General features: G+C 60.8%; 2 protein-coding genes across 6 annotated transcripts; both read right to left on the minus strand.

Moving 5' to 3' along the window:
- Window positions 1–315: 315 nt before the first annotated feature.
- STAT2 (signal transducer and activator of transcription 2) lies at window positions 316–16,273 on the minus strand. 5 transcript variants are annotated; one of them, XM_058423810.1, is made up of 25 exons: window positions 15,599–16,117; window positions 15,343–15,474; window positions 15,116–15,266; window positions 14,936–15,034; window positions 14,754–14,846; window positions 14,596–14,674; window positions 14,405–14,490; window positions 14,166–14,314; window positions 12,669–12,827; window positions 10,633–10,785; window positions 10,527–10,547; window positions 9,633–9,726; window positions 9,476–9,532; window positions 9,315–9,398; window positions 9,111–9,209; window positions 8,463–8,598; window positions 8,296–8,345; window positions 6,639–6,727; window positions 6,428–6,564; window positions 4,274–4,462; window positions 4,146–4,203; window positions 2,468–2,903; window positions 2,348–2,407; window positions 1,653–2,017; window positions 316–557 (listed from the first exon to the last, which is right to left on the minus strand). In XM_058423810.1, the coding sequence occupies exons 2-25, from the start codon at window positions 15,471–15,473 to the stop codon at window positions 326–328; spliced, it is 3,207 nt and encodes a 1,068-aa protein (XP_058279793.1). In that variant the 5' UTR covers window position 15,474; window positions 15,599–16,117; the 3' UTR covers window positions 316–325. The 5 variants fall into 5 exon arrangements, with proteins under 5 accessions (XP_058279793.1, XP_039944354.1, XP_039944353.1 ...); XM_040088420.2 differs by adding an exon at window positions 16,223–16,273 and having other exon boundaries at window positions 1,653–2,903; window positions 15,599–15,893; XM_040088419.2 differs by adding an exon at window positions 16,223–16,260 and having other exon boundaries at window positions 1,653–2,903; window positions 15,599–15,898.
- Window positions 16,274–17,169: 896 nt separating this feature from the next.
- On the minus strand, window positions 17,170–18,048 carry APOF (apolipoprotein F). The gene has a single exon (XM_058423794.1). It carries the CDS (start codon window positions 18,046–18,048, stop codon window positions 17,170–17,172), a length of 879 nt encoding a protein of 292 aa, XP_058279777.1.
- Between the last annotated feature and the right edge of the window lie 104 nt (window positions 18,049–18,152).

An 18,152-nucleotide genomic window follows, 5' to 3' on the forward strand; every position in this document is an offset into this window, starting at 1 on the left:
TCGATTTATTCCACTCCGTCCTCGATTTATTCCACTCCCTCCTCCTCGATTTATTCCCACCCCTTCCCCTCTTTATTCCCACACCCCTCCCCTATTTATTCCCACACCCCTCCCCTATTTATCCCACACCCTGTCCCTATTTATTCCACCTCCTCCTATTTATCCCACACCCTTTCCCCTATTTATCCCACCCCCCTTCCCCTATTTATCCCACCCCCCTTCCCCTATTTATTCCCACCCCTCCCCTATTTATTCCACCCCCCGTCCCCTATTTATTCCCCCTCTCCCCCAGGGGTTATTTATTTGAACGCCACGTTTCCACTATTTATCTCGGGTATTTATGACGTTGCCAATAAAGGTCCGGCGGACACGAGGCAGCGGCTCCGGGGGCAGCGGGGGGGGGCCATTTACAGGGGGAGGGGGTCACTGGAAGTCGCTGGCGTCGAGGCAGAGCGGGGGGAAGTCGGCGGAGGAGAAGAGGGAGGGAGCGGAGGGCAGCGCCGAGTCCTCGGGCTGCGGCAGGAACGGGTCGTGGCGGTCCAGGAGCGCGGCGCTGCCTGCGGGGGGACAGGGGACATGGGACATGGGACAGAGCCCAGGGGACAGGGGACAGAGCCCAGGGGACACATCAGGGGACAGGGGACAGGGGACAGAGCCCAGGGGACAGGGGACAGGGGACAGAGCCCAGGGGACATGGGACAGAGCCCAGGGGGACAGGGGACAGGGGACACAGCCCAGGGGACACGGGACAGAGCCCAGGGGGACAGGGGACACGGGACAGAGCCCAGGGGACAGGGGACATGGGACAGAGCCCAGGGGGACAGGGGACAGGGGACACAGCCCAGGGGACACGGGACAGAGCCCAGGGGACAGGGGACATGGGACAGAGCCCAGGGGACATGGGACAGAGCCCAGGGGACACATCAGGGGACAGGGGACACAGCCCAGGGGACACGGGACAGAGCCCAGGGTACACGTCAGGGGACAGGGGACAGAGCCCACGGGACAGGGAACACAGGACACAGCCCAGGGGACACGTCAGGAGACACAGGACAGGGGACACGTCAGGGGACAGGGGACAGAGCCCAGGGGACACGGGACAGAGCCCAGGGGACAGGGCCCAGGGGACACGTCAGGAGACAGGGGACACATCAGGGGACAGGGGACACAGCCCAGGGGACAGGGGACACATCAGGGGACATATCAGGGGACAGGGCACAGAGCCCAGGGGACACATTGGGGACAGGGAACATGGGACAGGGCGGCGGGGACACATCAGGGGACAGAGTCCAGGGGACAGGGCAGTGGGGATATGTCAGGGGACAGGGCTGAGGGGACACATCAGGGGACAGATCAGTGCCCTGGGGACATCTCAGTGCCCTGGGGACAACTAAGTGCCAAGGGAACAGGGCAGGGCTGGGGGAACACATCAGGGGACAGGGTGGTAGGGACACGCCAGGGGACAGGGCATGGCCCAGGGGACAGGACTGGGGGGACAACTAAGTGCAGAGGGGACAGCTCGGTGCCCAGGGGACAGGGCAGAGGGGACAGCTGGGTGCCCAGGGGACAGGACAGAGGTGACAGCCCCGTGCCCAGGGGACAGCTCGGTGCCCAGGGGACAGCTCTGTCCCCGCCCCAGCCCCGACACTCACCGGGGCTCAGCTGGAATCTCTCCTCCGACGTTTCCCCCACGTTGGGCACCAGCTCCGCCTCTTCCAGGGCCCCCAGGCCCCCCCGAGGCCGGCTCCAGCCCCTCCAGCGACTGCAGCAGCTCCAGCATGTCCTGACCCCCCGGCAGCAGCTCCAGGTCCCTCAGCTCCGGCGGCAGCGTCCCCTCCTCGGGCACCACAGCCCCCGGCGCCGCTTGCAGCGTCCCCTGCACGTCGGGGACCCCCGAGCCCACCCGTGGTGGCTCCAGGCCTTGGGGCTGTGCCTGCAGCGTCCCCAAGCCCCTGGGCTGCGGTGTCCCCGGGGTCGTGGCCATCACCTGGGGTGTCCCCAAATTCCCAGGGGTGACCTGCAGTGTCCCCGGGGTCATGGCCATCACCTGTGATGTCCCCAAATTCCCAGGGGTGACCTGCAGTGTCCCCGTGCTTGCAGCCACCATCTGCGGTGTCCCCGGGCTCGTGGCCATCATCTGTGGTGTCCCTAAATTCCCAGGGGTGACCTGCAGCGTCCCCGGGCTTGTGACCATCACGTGGGATGTCCCCAAGTTCCCAGGGGTGACCTGCAGCGTCCCCGGGCTTGTGACCATCATCTGTGGTGTCCCCAAATTCCCAGGGGTGACCTGCAGTGTCCCCGGGCTTGTGACCATCATCTGTGATGTCCCCAAATTCCCAGGGGTGACCTGTGGTATCCCTGGGCTTGTGGCCACCACCTGCAGTGTCCCCGGGGTCATGGCCATCACCTGGGGTGTCCCCAAATTCCCAGGGGTGACCTGCAGTGTCCCTGGGCTTGCAGCCATCACCTGTGATGTCCCCAAGTTCCCAGGGGTGACCTGCAGTGTCTCCGTGCTTGCAGCCACCATCTGCGGTGTCCCCGGGCTCGTGGCCATCATCTGTGGTGTCCCCAAATTCCCAGGGGTGACCTGCAGTGTCCCTGGGCTCGTGGCCATCATCTGTGGTGTCCCCAAATTCCCAGGGGTGACCTGCAGTGTCCCCGGGCTCGTGGCCATGCCCTGAGGTGTCCCCGGGCTCACGGCCACCCCCTGCGGTGTCCCCACGTTCCCGGGGGTGCCCTGCGGTGTCCCCACGTTCCCGGGGGTGCCCTGCGGTGTCCCCAAGCCCTGGGGCAGTGCCAGGCCCCCGGCCCGCTGTGCCCCGTGCCCTCCGGGCTGCAGCTGCAGCGTCTCCAGGTTCTCCGTGGCAAACACCAGCTCCTCCTCCGTCTTCCACGCGGGCTGCCTGCAGCGAGAGACAGCGGCGTCAGGGGACCCCGCAAGGCCCCAGAGGGATCCAGGTGTGGGAATTCCGGAGGTTGATTTTGGTTTGGTTTTTTTTCCCTGTTTCTAAACCCGTTTTTCCCTTGACCCTCGGGCAAGCGCCGCGTTCGACTTTGCGGAGCAGGCTTCCGAAGCTCAGCGGCGGCGCCGGGGTGCGGCAGTTGGAGCGGGGTGAAAAAAATTATAAATCGGGGTTTTGTGGTCATGTAAATTAATATTAATTATATGGTCATAGATACGGGGCAAGATGGAGCATTTGAGGTGTTGCTTAAGTCCTTCTTCGTCTTGGTTTCGGGTGTTTTTTTCCTAATTGGGTGAAAAAGGCCGGCACTGGGGACAATTATTGGGTCAAAAAATATAAATGCCACAGCCGCCACCTCCTTATTGGATGCTTTATGCTTAAATAACCTCGGGAAAAAAGTCAGGGACACAACTCCATTCCCCACCTCGCTGACTGGAGCTCACGGATAAAAATTAACGAACACCAAAACCCGCGACCACCATGTGCTAATCCCAGCTGCGACGCGAAGAAAAGACAAGAAACCTCAGAAAAAAGTCAAGGACACAACTCCATTCCCCACCTCGCCCATCAGAGCTCACGGCTCGCGAGGCCGTGGCACGGATAAGAATTAACAAAAAACGAGTCCAAACACCAAAACCACGACTGCTGTGTGCTAATCCTGGCTGCAACGTGAAGAAAAGACCAGAAACCTTGGAAAAAAGTCAGGGAGACAACTCCATTTCCCACCTCATCGTTTGGAGCTCACGGCTCACGAGGCTGCGGCACGGACAAGAATTAACAAACACCAAAACCCACGACCGCCATGCGCTAATCCCATCTGCGACGCGAAGAAAAGCCAAGAAACCTCAGAAAAAAGTCAGGGACACAACTCCATTCCCCACCTCGTCCATCAGAGCTCATGGCTCGTGAGGCCGCGGCACAGATAAGAATTAACGAAAAACGAGCCCAAACACCAAACCCACGACTGCTATGCGCTAATCCCGGCTGTGACGCGGAGAAAAGACGAGAAACCTCGATAAAAAGGGACACAACTCCATTCCCCACCTCGCTGATCGGAGCTCACGGCTCGCGAGGCCGCGGCACGGATAAGAATTAACAAACCCCAAACCCACGACCGCCGTGCGCTAATCCCGGCTGCGGCGCGGAGAAAAGACCAGGAACTCACGCGCCGCCCTCGCTCACCTGGAGGACACGCGGATGAGGCGCCGGTTCAGGTACTTCTTGGACTCGCCCAGGTTCTCTGAAGGACAAAGAGACGGGTCAGGCGCCGCCACCACCCGGTGCCACCCGGCCCGGCGCCGGTGCCGTACCCTCCTGCTTCTGGCTGTAATAACGGCCGAAAGCCTCGTCCCGGGCCGTGCCGGGGTACAGGAACTTGAGGGGGTTCTCCGGAGGGTTCTCCTCCATCATCATCTGGTAGTTGCGGATGATGTCGGGCAGCGCCAGCGACACCAGCTCCGAGGCTCTGTAGGGCTCCACGGCGCGGAAGGAGGGGGGTCCTGTGGAGGGGGGCACAAGGGGTCAGGGGGATGCACTTCCATGGGTTTTCTCAGGTTCTGTGATGCCTAAGGGTGTTTTTCAATAATTTTTTTTCAGGTTCTGTGCTGCCCAGTGGTGTTTTTCATGGTTTTTTTCAGGTTCTGTGATGCCTAAGGGTGTTGCCCAGCGGTGTTTTTCATTATTTTTTTTCAGGTTCTGTGATGCCTAAGGGTGTTTTTCATTATTTTTTTCAGGTTCTGTGATGCCTAAGGGTGTTTTTCATTTTTTTTTTCAGGTTCTGTGATGCCTAAGGGTGTTTTTCATTTTTTTTTTTCAGGTTCTGTGATGCCCAGCAGTGTTTTTCATTATTTTTTTTCAGGTTCTGTGATGCCCAGCGGTGTTTTTCATTATTTTTTTTCAGGTTCTGTGATGCCCAGCGGCGTTTTTTGTGTTGTTTTTTTGAGTTCTGTGATGCCCAGCGGTTTTTTTCAATATTTTTTTCAGGTTCTGTGATGCCTAAGGGTGTTTTTCAAGAAATTTTTTTCAGGTTCTGTGATGCCCAGCGGTGTTTTTCATTTTTTTTTTTCAGGTTCTGCGATGCCTAAGGGTGTTTTTCAATATTTTTTTTCAGGTTATGTGATGCCCAGCGGTGTTTTTCATTTTTTTCAGGTTCTGTGCTGCCCAGTGTTTTTTTCCGATTTTTTTTTCGGGTTCTGTGCTGCTCAGGGATGTTTTTCATTATTTTTTTCCAGGTTCTGTGCTGCCCAGCGGTGTTTTTTGTAGGTTTTTTTCATGTTCTGTGCTGCCCAGGGGTGCAGTTCTGAGCTCACATTCAGTGTCACTCAGCTCTCTGCACAAAACAAATCCTTCTCCTGCTGCACACCAAGAACAACTGGCACAAGTTTTCAGGCCCCAAACCACAGACAATGGTGGATTGAAGAGAGAAAACAAGAAGGATGGGACCTCACAACCCGGAGCTGGAATTGGACAATTAAAACCCCAATATGCAAATGGACCAAAACTTGTAAAAGTGTGAGGCCTCGTGACTGGGCAGCCATTTTTGTGCTCATTTTTTATCCATTTTCTGCCCATTTGGGGTCCATTTTTTATCCATTTTGGGCCCTTTTTTGTGACCATTTTGTGCCCATTTTGGGTCCATTTTGTGACCATTTTGGGTCCATTTTGGGCCCTTTCTTGTGCCCATTTTGGGTCCATTTTGGGCCCTTTCTTGTGCCCATTTTCTGCCCATTTTGGGTGTAGCCCCAGCCAGGCTCTTGTCCTGCCCAAGGTGCACCTTTAAAGACCTTTTAATTTAAATATCTCCTTTATCCTCTGTTCCAGCTCAGCCTTCCCAAGGCGACTGAAGGGACTGGGAGCTCACCCCTCTAAAACAGCACAGGAACCTCTTGTCTGCCATTTTTGGCCCAAATTTGCCCTTTTCTTATAAAATACACGCAGCGATGGAGCCTGCTCGGACTCGTAGCAGTTTTGGGGCTCACTTTGGGTTTGTTTTCCTTGTCCTGATGTAGCCAATCCTACCCCCGGCCTGCCACATTTGAACAGCTGATTTCTCCCTAAGCAACTAAGTAGAATTTTATGCTCTTTTTTAAATTCAGGGGTTTTTTAGATTTTTTTTTTTTTTCCCCCTTCCCAGCTTTTCTCAGGTAATCAAAGACGTTTTCAACGCTGCGGTTTCCAGCGTCTCTTCCATCTAAAAACCTTCACATTCTCCGTTCTTTTCATCAGTGAAAATATCGAATAACACAAGTTTTGGGAGAGTTCTCCACCAAAAAAAAAAAAAAAAAGAAATCTCTTTTGAGAGGAAATCTCTTTTCGACTGAGAAGGAGCAGTAACTCCCCCGGGTAGGAAATTTCCCTCTCCTCCAGCTGCCGTATCGTGAAACACCCCCAAAGCTTCGAGTCAGCACCAAATCCCCCCTGGCTGAGGCGGGTTTTGGGGAGGTTTTGGGCAGGGGGTCACCCACCTGTCTCGTGGTGCTCCACCCAGGTGAAGGTGACCCCGCCGAGGACGCTCTCGCTGAAGCGCAGCAGGAACGTCCCCGTCCTCTTGGACTTGAGCAGTTTCTCCTCCTGCTTGCGGCTCACGAAGCCCAGGATGAGGCTGGGGGGGGAGGCGAAGTCAGCTCCCCAGGGACCCCCCAGCCCCTTCCCCGGCGCCCCCAGCCCCGCTCGTACCCGTCCTTCCAGAGCTGCTTGAGGTGCTCCTGGAGCAGCCCCAGGATGGCGTCCAGCCAGGTCCAGAAGGAGAAGCCAGCAGCTCCATCCTGCGGGAGAGGGGACGCGGAGGGACAGGACTGTCACACCCTGGTTTTTCTGAGTTTCTTTATTAGCCTTTTGATTTTCATCAATGGAGTCAGATCTTTTAGTTACTGTAGAATATTGGAGCAGTTTTTCTACCTTTCCCCACAGAAGTAATATAAACAAATCCTTTGTTTTTCATTCTCTGCCCTTTGTTTGCGTATTTCTAACCTGAAAACAATCGTAACTGACAATTCGTCTGGCCACTGAGGCTGAGGGGTGGAAACCCCAAAAAGCCAATCTTCTGCTGGACCCACAAATGTATAAAAAGTAAAAGAATAAACAAAGGAGCTCTCTCTTCTCTCGGCTCTCTCAGCTGGGAGCTGGATCAGAGGAACCTCTGCGAAAATCTCTTGTCTGCGTGCGCCTGCTTCGTGTGTCTCGGTGACACAGGACAGCGGGGTGCTGTCATTTCATTTTATTCTTAACCGATTTTTAATTTATTTTTAATTTTCTTTTTTTTTTTCGGTGCCACAGCGAGTTTCGCTTTCGTGCTCGGCGTTTTGTTCATTTTGATTTACGGCACGGCCTTAAGAGTCGCGAGCTCCGAGGAGCAAGACGGAAAAGATGGAAGTTTCTTTAACCTTTTTTTTTTAAAGGTTATTTGAGGGTAAACTATTTGATGACAAGACGATGCTTCTGTCGTTCCCGCTTTCAAATTAATGATCGACTACTCGAGGTTTGCAGCGCTTTTCACTTAGGGAAAAACACCCGAAACCAAGAAGAAGAAGAACTCAGACAACGCCCTAAATCCTCTGTATCGCCCCATCTACATCCCCGTGTACTAAAACCTTAAATCTTCAGTTTTTCCACCCCGTGAGATCTCACGACGTTATTGGAACTGCACACCCAGCTAAATTTCACTTGGTTCTGGAAGCCTGCTCTGAAAAGCCGAACGCAGCTTTGGCCTGAGGGTCCCCAAACCCTCGGCTTCTAGAATTGCAGCAGGGTGGGGCCAAAGGTGGGACGGGACGTGGAGGGGACAGGGACACGGGGGGACAGGGACACGGGGGGACAGGGACACGGGGGGGCAGGAGGGGACAGGGACACGGAGGGACAGGGACACGGGGGGACAAGAGGGACACGGGGGGACAGGGACACGGGGGGACAAGAGGGGACAGGGACACGGGGGGACAAGAGGGACACGGAGGGACAAGAGGGACACGGAGGGACAAGAGGGACACGGAGGGACAAGAGGGGACAGGGACACGGAGGGACAAGAGGGACACGGAGGGACAAGAGGGGACAGGGACACGGAGGGACAAGAGGGACACGGAGGGACAAGAGGGGACAGGGACATGGGGGGACAGGGACACGGAGGGACACGGGGGGACAGGGACACGGGGGGACAAGAGGGACACGGGGGGACAAGAGGGACACGGGGGGACAAGAGGGGACAGGGACACGGGGGGACAGGGACACGGAGGGACAGGGACATGGAGGGACAAGAGGGACAGGGACATGGAGGGACAAGAGGGACACAGAGGGACAGGGACACAGGGCCATGGGGACAGAGGGGACAGGCCCTACTCACCTTTGAAAACTTGGGCCAGGCCACGGTGCTGTCCGGCGACGGCTTCGAGCCTTGAGGTGAGAGCAGGGTGAGGGAGGGCAGTGCAGCCGTGTCCCCCCTGTGTCCCCCCCATGTCCCCCTGTGTCCCCCTGTGTCTCCCTGTGTCCCCCCCGTGTCCCCAGCCTTACCCAGCAGTTTCTTGGCCAGCATGAGGAGGTTTTCCCGGCTGAGTCCCCGCTCGGCCACGCTCTGGAACTGCCAGCTCAGCACCTCGGCCAGCCGGGGCCACGGCGCCGGCGGAGGCGACGAGAAGAACTGCTGGGCCTGGGGGACACGGGGGGACACGGGGGGGACACGGGTGAGCGGGGACGGGGACACGGGGGGACACGGGGGGACACGGGTGAGCGGGGACGGGGACACGGGGGGACACGGGGGGACACGGGGGGACACGGGGGAACACGGGTGAGCAGGGACGGGGACACGGGGGGACACAGGGTGAGGACAGGGACATGGCAATGGGATGGGGACAAGGGGTGAGTGGTGACAGGGACATGGGGGGCACAGGGACATTGGGAGAGGACAGGAGGGGGACGTGGTGGGGACAGGGACACGCACTGGAGCAAGGGACAGGACAGGGACAAGTGGCAGAGGATGGGGTTCAAGGGATGGGGACAGGGGTGGGACAGGGACCAAGGGACAAGGACATGCAGCAGGCCAGGGGATTGGGACCAGGGGACAACCAGGAACAGGGACAGGACACCAGGGCCGAGGTCAAGGGACAAGGGGACACGGGGCAGGGGATGGCACCGGGGGTGGCACCGGGGCTCCCCGCTCGCCTTGGGGTCAGAGCTGAGCATGTTGAACCAGAGGATGGAGGCCCAGGCGCTGGAGAGCTGGTTGTTGTTGGAGATGATGACAAAGGGCAGCGTGGTGGTCTGGGGAGGGGCACAGGGGTCAGGCTGGCCGCCCCCAGCCCCCCCAAACCGCCCCCCAGCACCCCCGAACCCCCCCCAGCCCCCCCAAACCCCCCCAGCCCTCACCTCCAGCTCCAGCTCCAGCCCGCAGTAGGCGTAGGCCAGCGTGAAGGTGATGAGGTGCAGCTCCTCTGTCACCACCAAGGGACCCTGCCGGGAGGTGACACCGCGGTCACCGCCCGGTGCCGAGCCCCCCGCAGCCCCCGGACCCCCGACCCCGCGCCCACCTCGCCGCCGCCGCCTTTGCCCTTGCCAGCCCTGCTGTCCTTCTGCTCCTTCAGCGTCTGCGGGGAACGAGAGTCAGCCCGGGGCGGGGCGCTCACCCTGCCCCGGGGGGTCTGGGGGTCTCGGGGGGTCTCAGGGGGTCTCGGGGGGGGTCCCTACGAGGTACTGGAAGTCGCAGATCAGCCCCTCCTGGGGACTGTCCCCGGCCAGGAGCGTTTTGCTGCTCGACGTGAGGATGTTGAACCTGCGGAACCTGCGGGGCAGAGGCGGCGGGTGGGAGGGGGTCGGGACCCCCGGGAGGGGCCAGGACCCCCGGGAGGAGTGAGGATGGGGGCCAGGACCCCCGGGAGGAGTGAGGATGGGGACCAGGACCCCCGGGAGGGGTGAGGATGGGGGCCAGGACCCCCGGGAGGGGTGAGGATGGGGGCCAGGACCCCCGGGAGGGGTGAGGATGGGGGCCAGGACCCCCCCTCCCAGGAGGGGGCATAGCCCAGCTGTGGGTGGGGGGGGTCGGGAACCCCAGAGAGGCCATGAGTGGGGGGGGATGCAGCCCTGCTGGAGAGGGGGGGTCAGGGACCCCCAGGGATGGAAGTTGGGGTTCAGAACCCTCCCTCAGGGGCTGGGGGTGAGGGGTCAGGACCCCCAGAAGGGCTATAGCGGGGATCGAGACCCCTGGGTGATGCAGCCCTGCTGGAGATGGGGGTCAGGACCCCCAAGGATGGAAATTGGGGTTCAGGACCCTCCCTCAGGGGCTGGAGATGTGGGTCAGGACCCCCCAAAGAGGGAAGTTGGGTTTCAGAACCCTCCCTCAGAGGTTGGAGATGTGGGTCAGGACCCCCCAAAGATGGAAGTTGGGGTTCAGGACCCTCCCTCAGAGGTTGGAGATGTGGGTCAGGACCCCCCAAGGATGGAAATTGGGGTTCAGGACCCTCCCTCAGAGGCTGGAGATGGGTGTCAGGACCCCCCAAAGATGGAAGCTGGGGTTCAGGAGACCCCCGAGAGACCCCCGGGGTGGGCTCACAGCCCCTCCGCCGCCTCCAGCGCAGCTCTCACCCTTTGACGTTGGGCGGGTCCCTGCAAGACACCGGGGGGGGGTCAGGGCCAGCGGGACCCCCGCGGGGGAGGTCTGGGGGTCTCAGGGGTGGGGTGGGGGTCCCACCTGTCGATGTGGATCTTGGCCTCCATGCGGTGGTTGCGGTCGTGCAGCCGCAGCAGCAGGCGGGCGCGGGCCGAGAACTTGCTGCCGGTGCGGAGGACGAGCGGGCGCTGCCGGGCGTTGGGGGTGCTGGGCTGCTGCTCCACCACGAAGGCGCTGGGGGGGGAAAAATAAAACAACGAGGGGGGCAATCTTTGGGTCCCAGGACACTCCAAAAAATCCTGAATCCAATCTTTGAGTCCCAGGACACCCCCAAAAATCCTAAATCCAATCTCTGAGTTGCAGGACACTCCCAAAAATCCTAAATCCAATCTTTGAGTCCCAGGACGCTCCCAAAAATCCTAAATCAAATCTCTGAGTCCCAGGACACTCCCAAAAAATCCTGAATCCAATCTCTGAGTCGCAGGACACTCCCAAAAAATCCTGAATCCAATCTTTGGGTCCCAGGACACATCCAAAAAATCCTGAATCCAATCTCTGAGTCGCAGGACACTCCAAAAAAATCCTAAATCCAATCTTGGAGTCCCAGGACATCCAAAAAATCCTGAATCCAATCTCTGAGTCGCAGGACACTTCCAAAAAATCCTAAATCCAATCTTTGAGTTGCAGGACACCCCCCCAAATCCTAAATCCAATCTCTGAGTCCCAGGACACTCCCAAAAAATCCTAAATCCAATCTCTGAGTCCCAGGACACTCCCAAAAAATCCTAAATCCAACCTTTGAGTCCCAGGACACTCCCAAAAATCCTAAATCCAATCTCTGAGTCCCAGGACACTCCCAAAAAATCCTAAATCCAATCTTTGAGTCCCAGGATGCTCCCAAAAATCCTAAATCCAATCTTTGAGTCCCAGGACACCCCCAAAAATCCTAAATCCAATCTTTGAGCCGCAGGACTCCCCCAAAATCCCAAATCCCAACACCTGAGAGCGTTGTTCCAACACTCCCCAAGCTCTTGGGTTACGGAACATCCCGAGCTGGAAGGGACCCACCAGGATCAAAGTCCAGCTCCTGGCCTGGCACGGGACACCACAAAAAAACCCATTCCCCCAAACCCCAGCACCCGAGAGAGCCCGAACCCTCCCTGCCCACAGAACCCCACGGTGTAAGAGTCTGTCTGAGGTTCCCCTCCTCTGCCTCACGACCGTCATAGGGACCCCGAGGACCCACTGCAGTTCTGTTCTGCTCCAGGTGGATGTTTGCCAATCACCCACAGGTGCATTTTCCTGTGTCCCCACGCCACGGTACACTGGCTTTGAGCAGTGTAATGGCAGTTCTGTACCTGAAGATTGCACCTGCCTCACGCTCCCTGCTTCACAACAACAGCCTGTGAATTTCCCCACCTCTTGGCCAAGGGAACTTCCTGGGGTAACTTTGGGGGTCCCCCACAGAAAATCCTTCATCTGCTTTGCAACCACCGTGACAGACAGAGATCAAAGTCCCCTTCCAAGGACTGAGATTGAGACCCCTGTATGAAGCCCCTCTCAAGGACTGAGACATCAGACCCTGACAACCCCAATTCAGGGATGGGGACTGACTTAACTGAAGCGAGATGTTTGCCTGGAGGCGTGATCGTTGGACCAAGAAGACAATGGCTCTCGCTTACTGCTAAGGACATGGACTACCTGTTCCCCCTCGGTGGCTTCAGTAGATTTACCTGTTCCCCCCGTGATTGAGGACTATAATAAAAACCCCTGAGTTCACCAGAGATCTGGAGAGACTCTCCCTGACGTGACAGGACCACGAGGACGCCGTCTCCACGTTTGGTAGCTATATCCCCCCTTTCCTCGATCTCTCTCTCTCACTCTCAATCCCTCTCTCGCATTTGCTATGGTCAGTCAATAAAAGGTGCATTTATTTTAATGCTGAAATCCCCTCCGCGTTGCGTTCTGCGCTCCGAGATCAGTGAACGAACCACCACGACCCCCGCGCGTACCAGCGGATCGTGACACCGGGAACCCCTCAGGATCATCCATCCCACCTCCGGGGAGCCGCACAGACCCCTCCCAAAACCAATCCCACCCCGGGGGTCCCCCACAACCTCCTCAGCAGGTGCGTGAGCTGCTCCTGCAGCCGCTGCTCCAGCAGCGGTGTCTCTGCCGCCAGCGGGTCCCTCTCGTAGGTCACCTTCTGGCGCAGGTCGCCCAGCGCCCGCAGCAGCTGCCGCAGCTGGAACAGCCCCTGCCCCAGCTCCGTGAACCTGCGGGCGGCCGGCGGCTCAGAGGGGCTTCGCCGCAGCCCCCCAGCGTCGCGCTGCGGTTTTTTTCCGAGCCTTTCGGTTTTCTTTAAAAAATGGAGTTGTCCTAAGGTGACTTTATGATGTTTGGGATCCCCGATTGTTCTGTTTGTACTGGATATTGAGTCCTGTGCCTTTAGGAGTGGTTCTAAGAGCAAGGAGAAGCGCGGGGTTTGTTTTGAGAGAGCTGCCTGACTCCAACACATCCTTCTCCGGCCGGGGTGTTCGGCTGAGGCTTGGAGAGAATGCAGGACTGAGATTTTCTTTTTGCTTTTAGTTCGTTTCAGCTAGCTAGGGCAGAGAAGTTCCCTGGACTGTTTTTTTTTTTCCTTTTTCTTGGGACTGTTTAAACCTGCTCTGGACTGAAAAAACCCAGGGGAGCACTGGGGGCTGCACCTGCGGCCCACCGGGGCCTGGACCTCGGCATTTTCCAGCAGCGCCGGAGGGACTGGGACTGAGGAGAGACTGAGAGAGAGCCGAGCTCCACCCACGGCAAGAACCTTCTCAATTTGCCATCTCACTCCAGAAGGAGAGGTTTTATTGTTTCATATTATTCATTCTTTATACTTGTATGCACTTTGTTTGTTTAGTAAAATAGGTTTTTTCCGCTTTTCTCCAAAGAGGATTTTTTTTCGGACTGGTTGGAGGGAGAGGCCACTTGGGTTTGCTTCCCAGAGGGATCCTATACAAGAGTTTTTCCCCAAATTTGTCTCCAAACCAAGACAGGAGTCAGATCTTTTAGTTGTTGTACAATATTAAGAGCAGTTTTCTACCTTTTCCCACAGGTGTAACGTAAACAAATCCTTTGTTTTTCATTCTCTGTCCTTTGCTTGCGTATTTCTAACCTGAAAACAATCGTAACTGACAATTGGTCTGGCCACAGAGACTGAGGGGTGGAAACCCCAAAAAGCCAATCTTCTGCTGGACCCACAAATGTATAAAAAGTTAAAAAATAAACAAAGGGGCCTTCTTTCTTCTCTCAGCTCTTTCAGCTGGGAGCTGGATCAGAAGAACCTCTGCGAAAATCTCTTGTCTGCATGTGACTGCTTCGTGTGTCTCAGTGACATCTGGAGACCAATTGTCAGTTACGATCCTTTTCAGGTCAGAAATACGCAAACAAAGCACAGAGAATGAAAAACCAAAGGATTCGTTTGCGTTACGTCTGTGGGCAAAAGGTAGAAAACTGCTCTCTTAACGTCGTACAACAACAAAAAGATCTGACTCCATTTAAGAAAACCAAAAGGCTCAGAAAAACCAGGGTACCATCCGAGCCCCCCCTGCCCGGAGCCCCCCCGGCCCTACCAGGTCTCCAGCGGGCGCAGGTTGGCGTCGCCGGGGCCCCCCAGGCACAGGCGCTGCTGCCGCACCCTCCAGTCCCCCAGCTCCTGCTGCAGCAGCTCCTGCAGCGTCTCGCTGCGCCCCAAGAGCTGCTGCATCTGAGCCAGCACCTCCTGATAGGGGAGAGATGTGGCTCTCAGGGGGGTGCTCAGGGTGTTGTCCCCCCCCCTCCCCAAAAACCCACCCCGACCCTCCCTCCTCACCCGCCGCCGCCGGTCCAGCTTCTGCAGCTTGGCTTGGAGGGCTTGCAGCTCCTGGATGTACTCGGGGTCTCTGCTCCTCTCATGACCTGCGGGTGGGGTTTTGGGGGGCTCTAAGGGAGTGGGGAGGGGGGGGCGCAGGGCAGTGCCATATCCCACCCCCCCCCCAAATCTCCCCGGCGTGAGGGGCTCACCTGGCAGGTAGTGCACCTTGTAGCAGAAGTCAAAGGCGTCCTGCAACTCCTCCAGGTGCCTGAAGGCTCTGTCGGCTTCCTGCGGGCGCAGCGGGGTCAGGAGGGGCCGGGGCAGCCCCCGGGGGGGCTCAGGGGGGTCGCGGGGAGGGGGGGGATACCTGCAGGGCCGTCTGGAACTCGGCCAAACGCCGCTGGATCTGCTGCTCCCGGCCGCTCTCCGGGGCTGGGCTGGGAGCGGGGGCCGAACCGGCCTGGGGGGAGATATGGGGGGGTGTGGGTGGGTGGGGGGCAGCGAGACCCCCGAGGGGCGCACACACGGCCCTGCCCTGCCCTGCCCTACCTGCCCCGCCGCCTGGCCCAGGCGCAGGATGCGCCGCTCCTCCTGCAGCAGGTTGGCCACCAGGTTGGCGAATTGCTCCGGCTTCTTCCCGAACTCGGCCTGCGGAGGGGCCGGGGGCTCAGCGACCCCCCTCCTCACCCTCCTCCTCCTCGCCGCGCTCCCCCAGCCCCGAAAGCGCACCTGGAGGTCGCGGTGAGCCTTGCGCAGGTTGTGCTTCAGCATGAAATCCTCGTAGCCCGAGCCCAGGCTGCCCAGGCGCTCTCCCAGTAACACCAGTAAGGAGTGGAACAGCATCGGGGCGTGCGAGGAGAGCGGCTCCGCCGCCTGGCGCCTGCGGCAGCGGGGGGGTTGGGGCTCAGCGCCCTGCCCGCGCCCCCCACCCAGCCCCAGAGCCCCCTGCCCGTTACCAGTTCTGGCTCTCGATCCAGGCGGCCAAGCACTGCCGCACGGCCATGGGCAGCGCCGAGCCCGCGTACAGCTGGTGCACCTGCTCCAGGTGAGTGTTGGCCAAGTTCTGCACCTCCTGCCACTGCGCCATGCTGGGGGCAGAGCGAGTCAGGGCCGGCCCCAGGAGCCCCCCCCCCACCCCCGGCCACGGCAGGAGCAGAGGACGAGAAACAACCGCGGGGCCCGGCCGGGCACCGCTGCACCCAGCCCGCGTACCTGCGCGGCGCGGGCGGCGCGGGCGGCGCGGGGTCCCTCTGCTCCGGGGGGGTCCCGCTGCTCCGGGGGGTCCCTCTGCTCCTGGGTGGTTCCTGAGCTCCCTCTTCTCCCGGGGGTCCCTCTGCTCCTGCTCGGTCCTGGCTGCTCCGGGGGTCCCCTCACTCCCGCTCGGTCCTGGGCGGTCCCGGGGCTCCCCTCGCTCCCGTTCGGTCCTGGGTGGTCCCGGGGGTCCCCTCTGCTCTTCCTCAGCCCCGGCAGCTCCCGAGGGTCCCCTCGCGGTTCCGGCAGCCGCGTCCTGCGCTGGGAGCAGGGGGTGAGCCGAGGCGCTCTCCCCACCCGGGGCGGGGCGCACACACGTAACCACGAGAGCCCCCAGCACCCCGGGCCCCTCCTCAGGGGTCCCCCGAGACCGGACCCCCATGGAACCCCTCGGGCACCCCAAGCGTCCTTCCCGCGGGGACGGGGGGGTGTTTATGGGCACCCGTCCATACGCGACAGCCCTCCATGGGACGCTTCGTGTACCCCAGCCGGGACCCCCTCCCTGTGCGCCCCTCCTCCGGGGCTCCCCGTGCTCCAGAACCGCCCACGTCCCCCCCGGGACCCCCGGCCTCCCCCCGGACCCACCTCCGCCGCCACCGGAGCAGGAAGGCGGCTTGGCCACGCCTCCCGCTGCGCTCTGCGCGCTGATTGGCGGAGCTCCGGAGCGGTGCCACGCCCCCCTCCCCGGCTCTGCTCGGTGATTGGTGGGGAGCGGCGGCGGGGTCACGCCCCCCGCGAGCGGCGGCTGGCAGAGGGGACGGTTCATTTCCCCGAGTTGACGTCACGCGAGGGCGGAGCCGTGTGGGCGGGGCTAACGGGGACCGGGGGAGGGAACGGCGGCGGCCCGGGATGGGCGGGGGGACAGGGACACAGAGGGAGGGGACCGGGACAGGCCAGGGGGGACAAGGGCAGGGATGGAGCCATTGGGACACGGGGACAGAGCCAGGGAGACAGCGACAGGTCGTGGGGACAGAGGCAGGGGGATGGGGACAGCCGTGGGGACGGGGACAGAGCCATGGGGACAGGGACAGGTTATAGGGACAGGGATAGAACCCTGGGGATAGAGTCGTGGGGACGGGGACAGGCCGTGGGGACAGCAGGATGAGCTATGGGGACAGGCCATGGGGATGGGAACAAGCCGTGGGGACAGGGATGACGCAGCTGTGGGGACAGGGGCAGAGCTGTGGGGACAGTGACAAGCCGTGGGGACAGGGTCACAGAGTCAGGGAGACACTGCGGGGATGGGGACAGGGTCAAGGCCACGAGGAGAGGGGACACAGAGCCCCGGGGACAGGGACAGGCTGGAGGGAGAGAGGGACCCAGAGCCCTGGGGACAGGGACACGGCAGTGTGGCCACGGGGATGGACTGGCTGTGGGGACAGGGAGGCGACAGACGGACAGGGACAAACCCAGCCCAGCCGCCACCACGTGGCCAAGGTCCCGGTGCCCCGGAGCGGGGTGACCCCGCATCGATCCGTCCCCAGCCGCCCCAAACGAGCGCCCGGCGCCAGCTGCCACACGCGGCCCTTTATTCAGACGATGACCACGGCGCCGCTGTGAGCGGTGGGCACCGGCGAGGGCTCCCCGGCCGACGTGAAGTAGCCGATGAGCGCCCGCACGCCGGCCTTGAGCCCCGGCTGCAGCCCCAGCTGCACCCCCATGGCCACGGGCCCCCCGAGGCCGCCGGTGAGCGCGGCCAGCCCGGCGTAGCCCAGATCCTCGGCGGCCTCCAGCGCCCGCGTGGACGCCGTGGCCTCGCAGCCCTGGAAGGCGAAGTAGACGCTGGTGCCCAGGTTGTAGAAGACGCTGACTCCCGGCACCCACTCCATCACCCGGTGGGCTTCTCGCTCCCCCGCCGGGCTGCAGGCGTCCTCCTCCTCCCTGCGGCGCCGCACGGCACCGCGGCACCGCCGGACCCCCGGCGATTCCCGGGCGCCTCCATCCAAAGGCGGAGCGGTGCCGAGCTCGGGGGTCCGGAGCCGGGTGGGATCCGGGCAGGCCGAGCCCCCCGGGCGTGCCAGGCTCAGCAGCAGCAGCGCCAGCGGCCGCGGGGCCGGAGAGCCCGGTACCAGCGCCAGCCCCCGCAGCAGCGCCGCGGCTCTGGGGGTCCCCAGCTCCCGAGCCAGCTCCAGCGCTTCGGCCTCGGCCTGGGCGGCACAGCCGGCCCCGCGCAGCGCCAGGGCCATGGCAGCACGGGCCAGCCCACGGGGCAGCGCCGGCAGCCGCCAGAAACCGGGCAGGGTTTCGGGGAGAAGCGCCCGGCACGGGACCCCCAGTGCCGGAGGCGGGCCGGGCTCTGCCGGTGCCACCAGCTCGGCCAGCAGCGCCCGGTCACCGGCGGCCGTGATGACGGAGGCGGCGATGGCGCGGCTGAGGATGAGGAGAGGGAGGAAGAGCAGAAGCCGGGGCATGGTGGCGGCTCCGGGAGGGTCTGTGGAGATGGGAGAAGGGTAGAACCCCCCCCGTCAGACCCCCGTGGCCGCGGCCCCCCGCCATCCCCCCGTGCCCCGGCTCA

Source organism: Hirundo rustica, chromosome 30, assembly GCF_015227805.2.
Source record: "Hirundo rustica isolate bHirRus1 chromosome 30, bHirRus1.pri.v3, whole genome shotgun sequence".
In the NCBI taxonomy this organism is placed as follows: Eukaryota; Metazoa; Chordata; class Aves; order Passeriformes; family Hirundinidae; genus Hirundo; species Hirundo rustica.

Bases quoted from the DNA above. Each gene is read 5' to 3' on its own strand.
- STAT2 (XM_040088420.2), bottom strand. From the start codon at position 15,473: ATGGCGCAGTGGCAGGAGGTGCAGAACTTGGCCAACACTCACCTGGAG. The intron at 14,675-14,753 runs GTATCCCCCCCC...CTGCGCCCGCAG, and splicing joins AGTTCCAGACGGCCCTGCAG to GAAGCCGACAGAGCCTTCAG. The intron at 9,210-9,314 runs GTGAGGGCTGGG...GCCCCTCCCCAG, and splicing joins GGCTGGAGCTGGAGCTGGAG to ACCACCACGCTGCCCTTTGT.
- APOF (XM_058423794.1), bottom strand. From the start codon at position 18,048: ATGCCCCGGCTTCTGCTCTTCCTCCCTCTCCTCATCCTCAGCCGCGCC.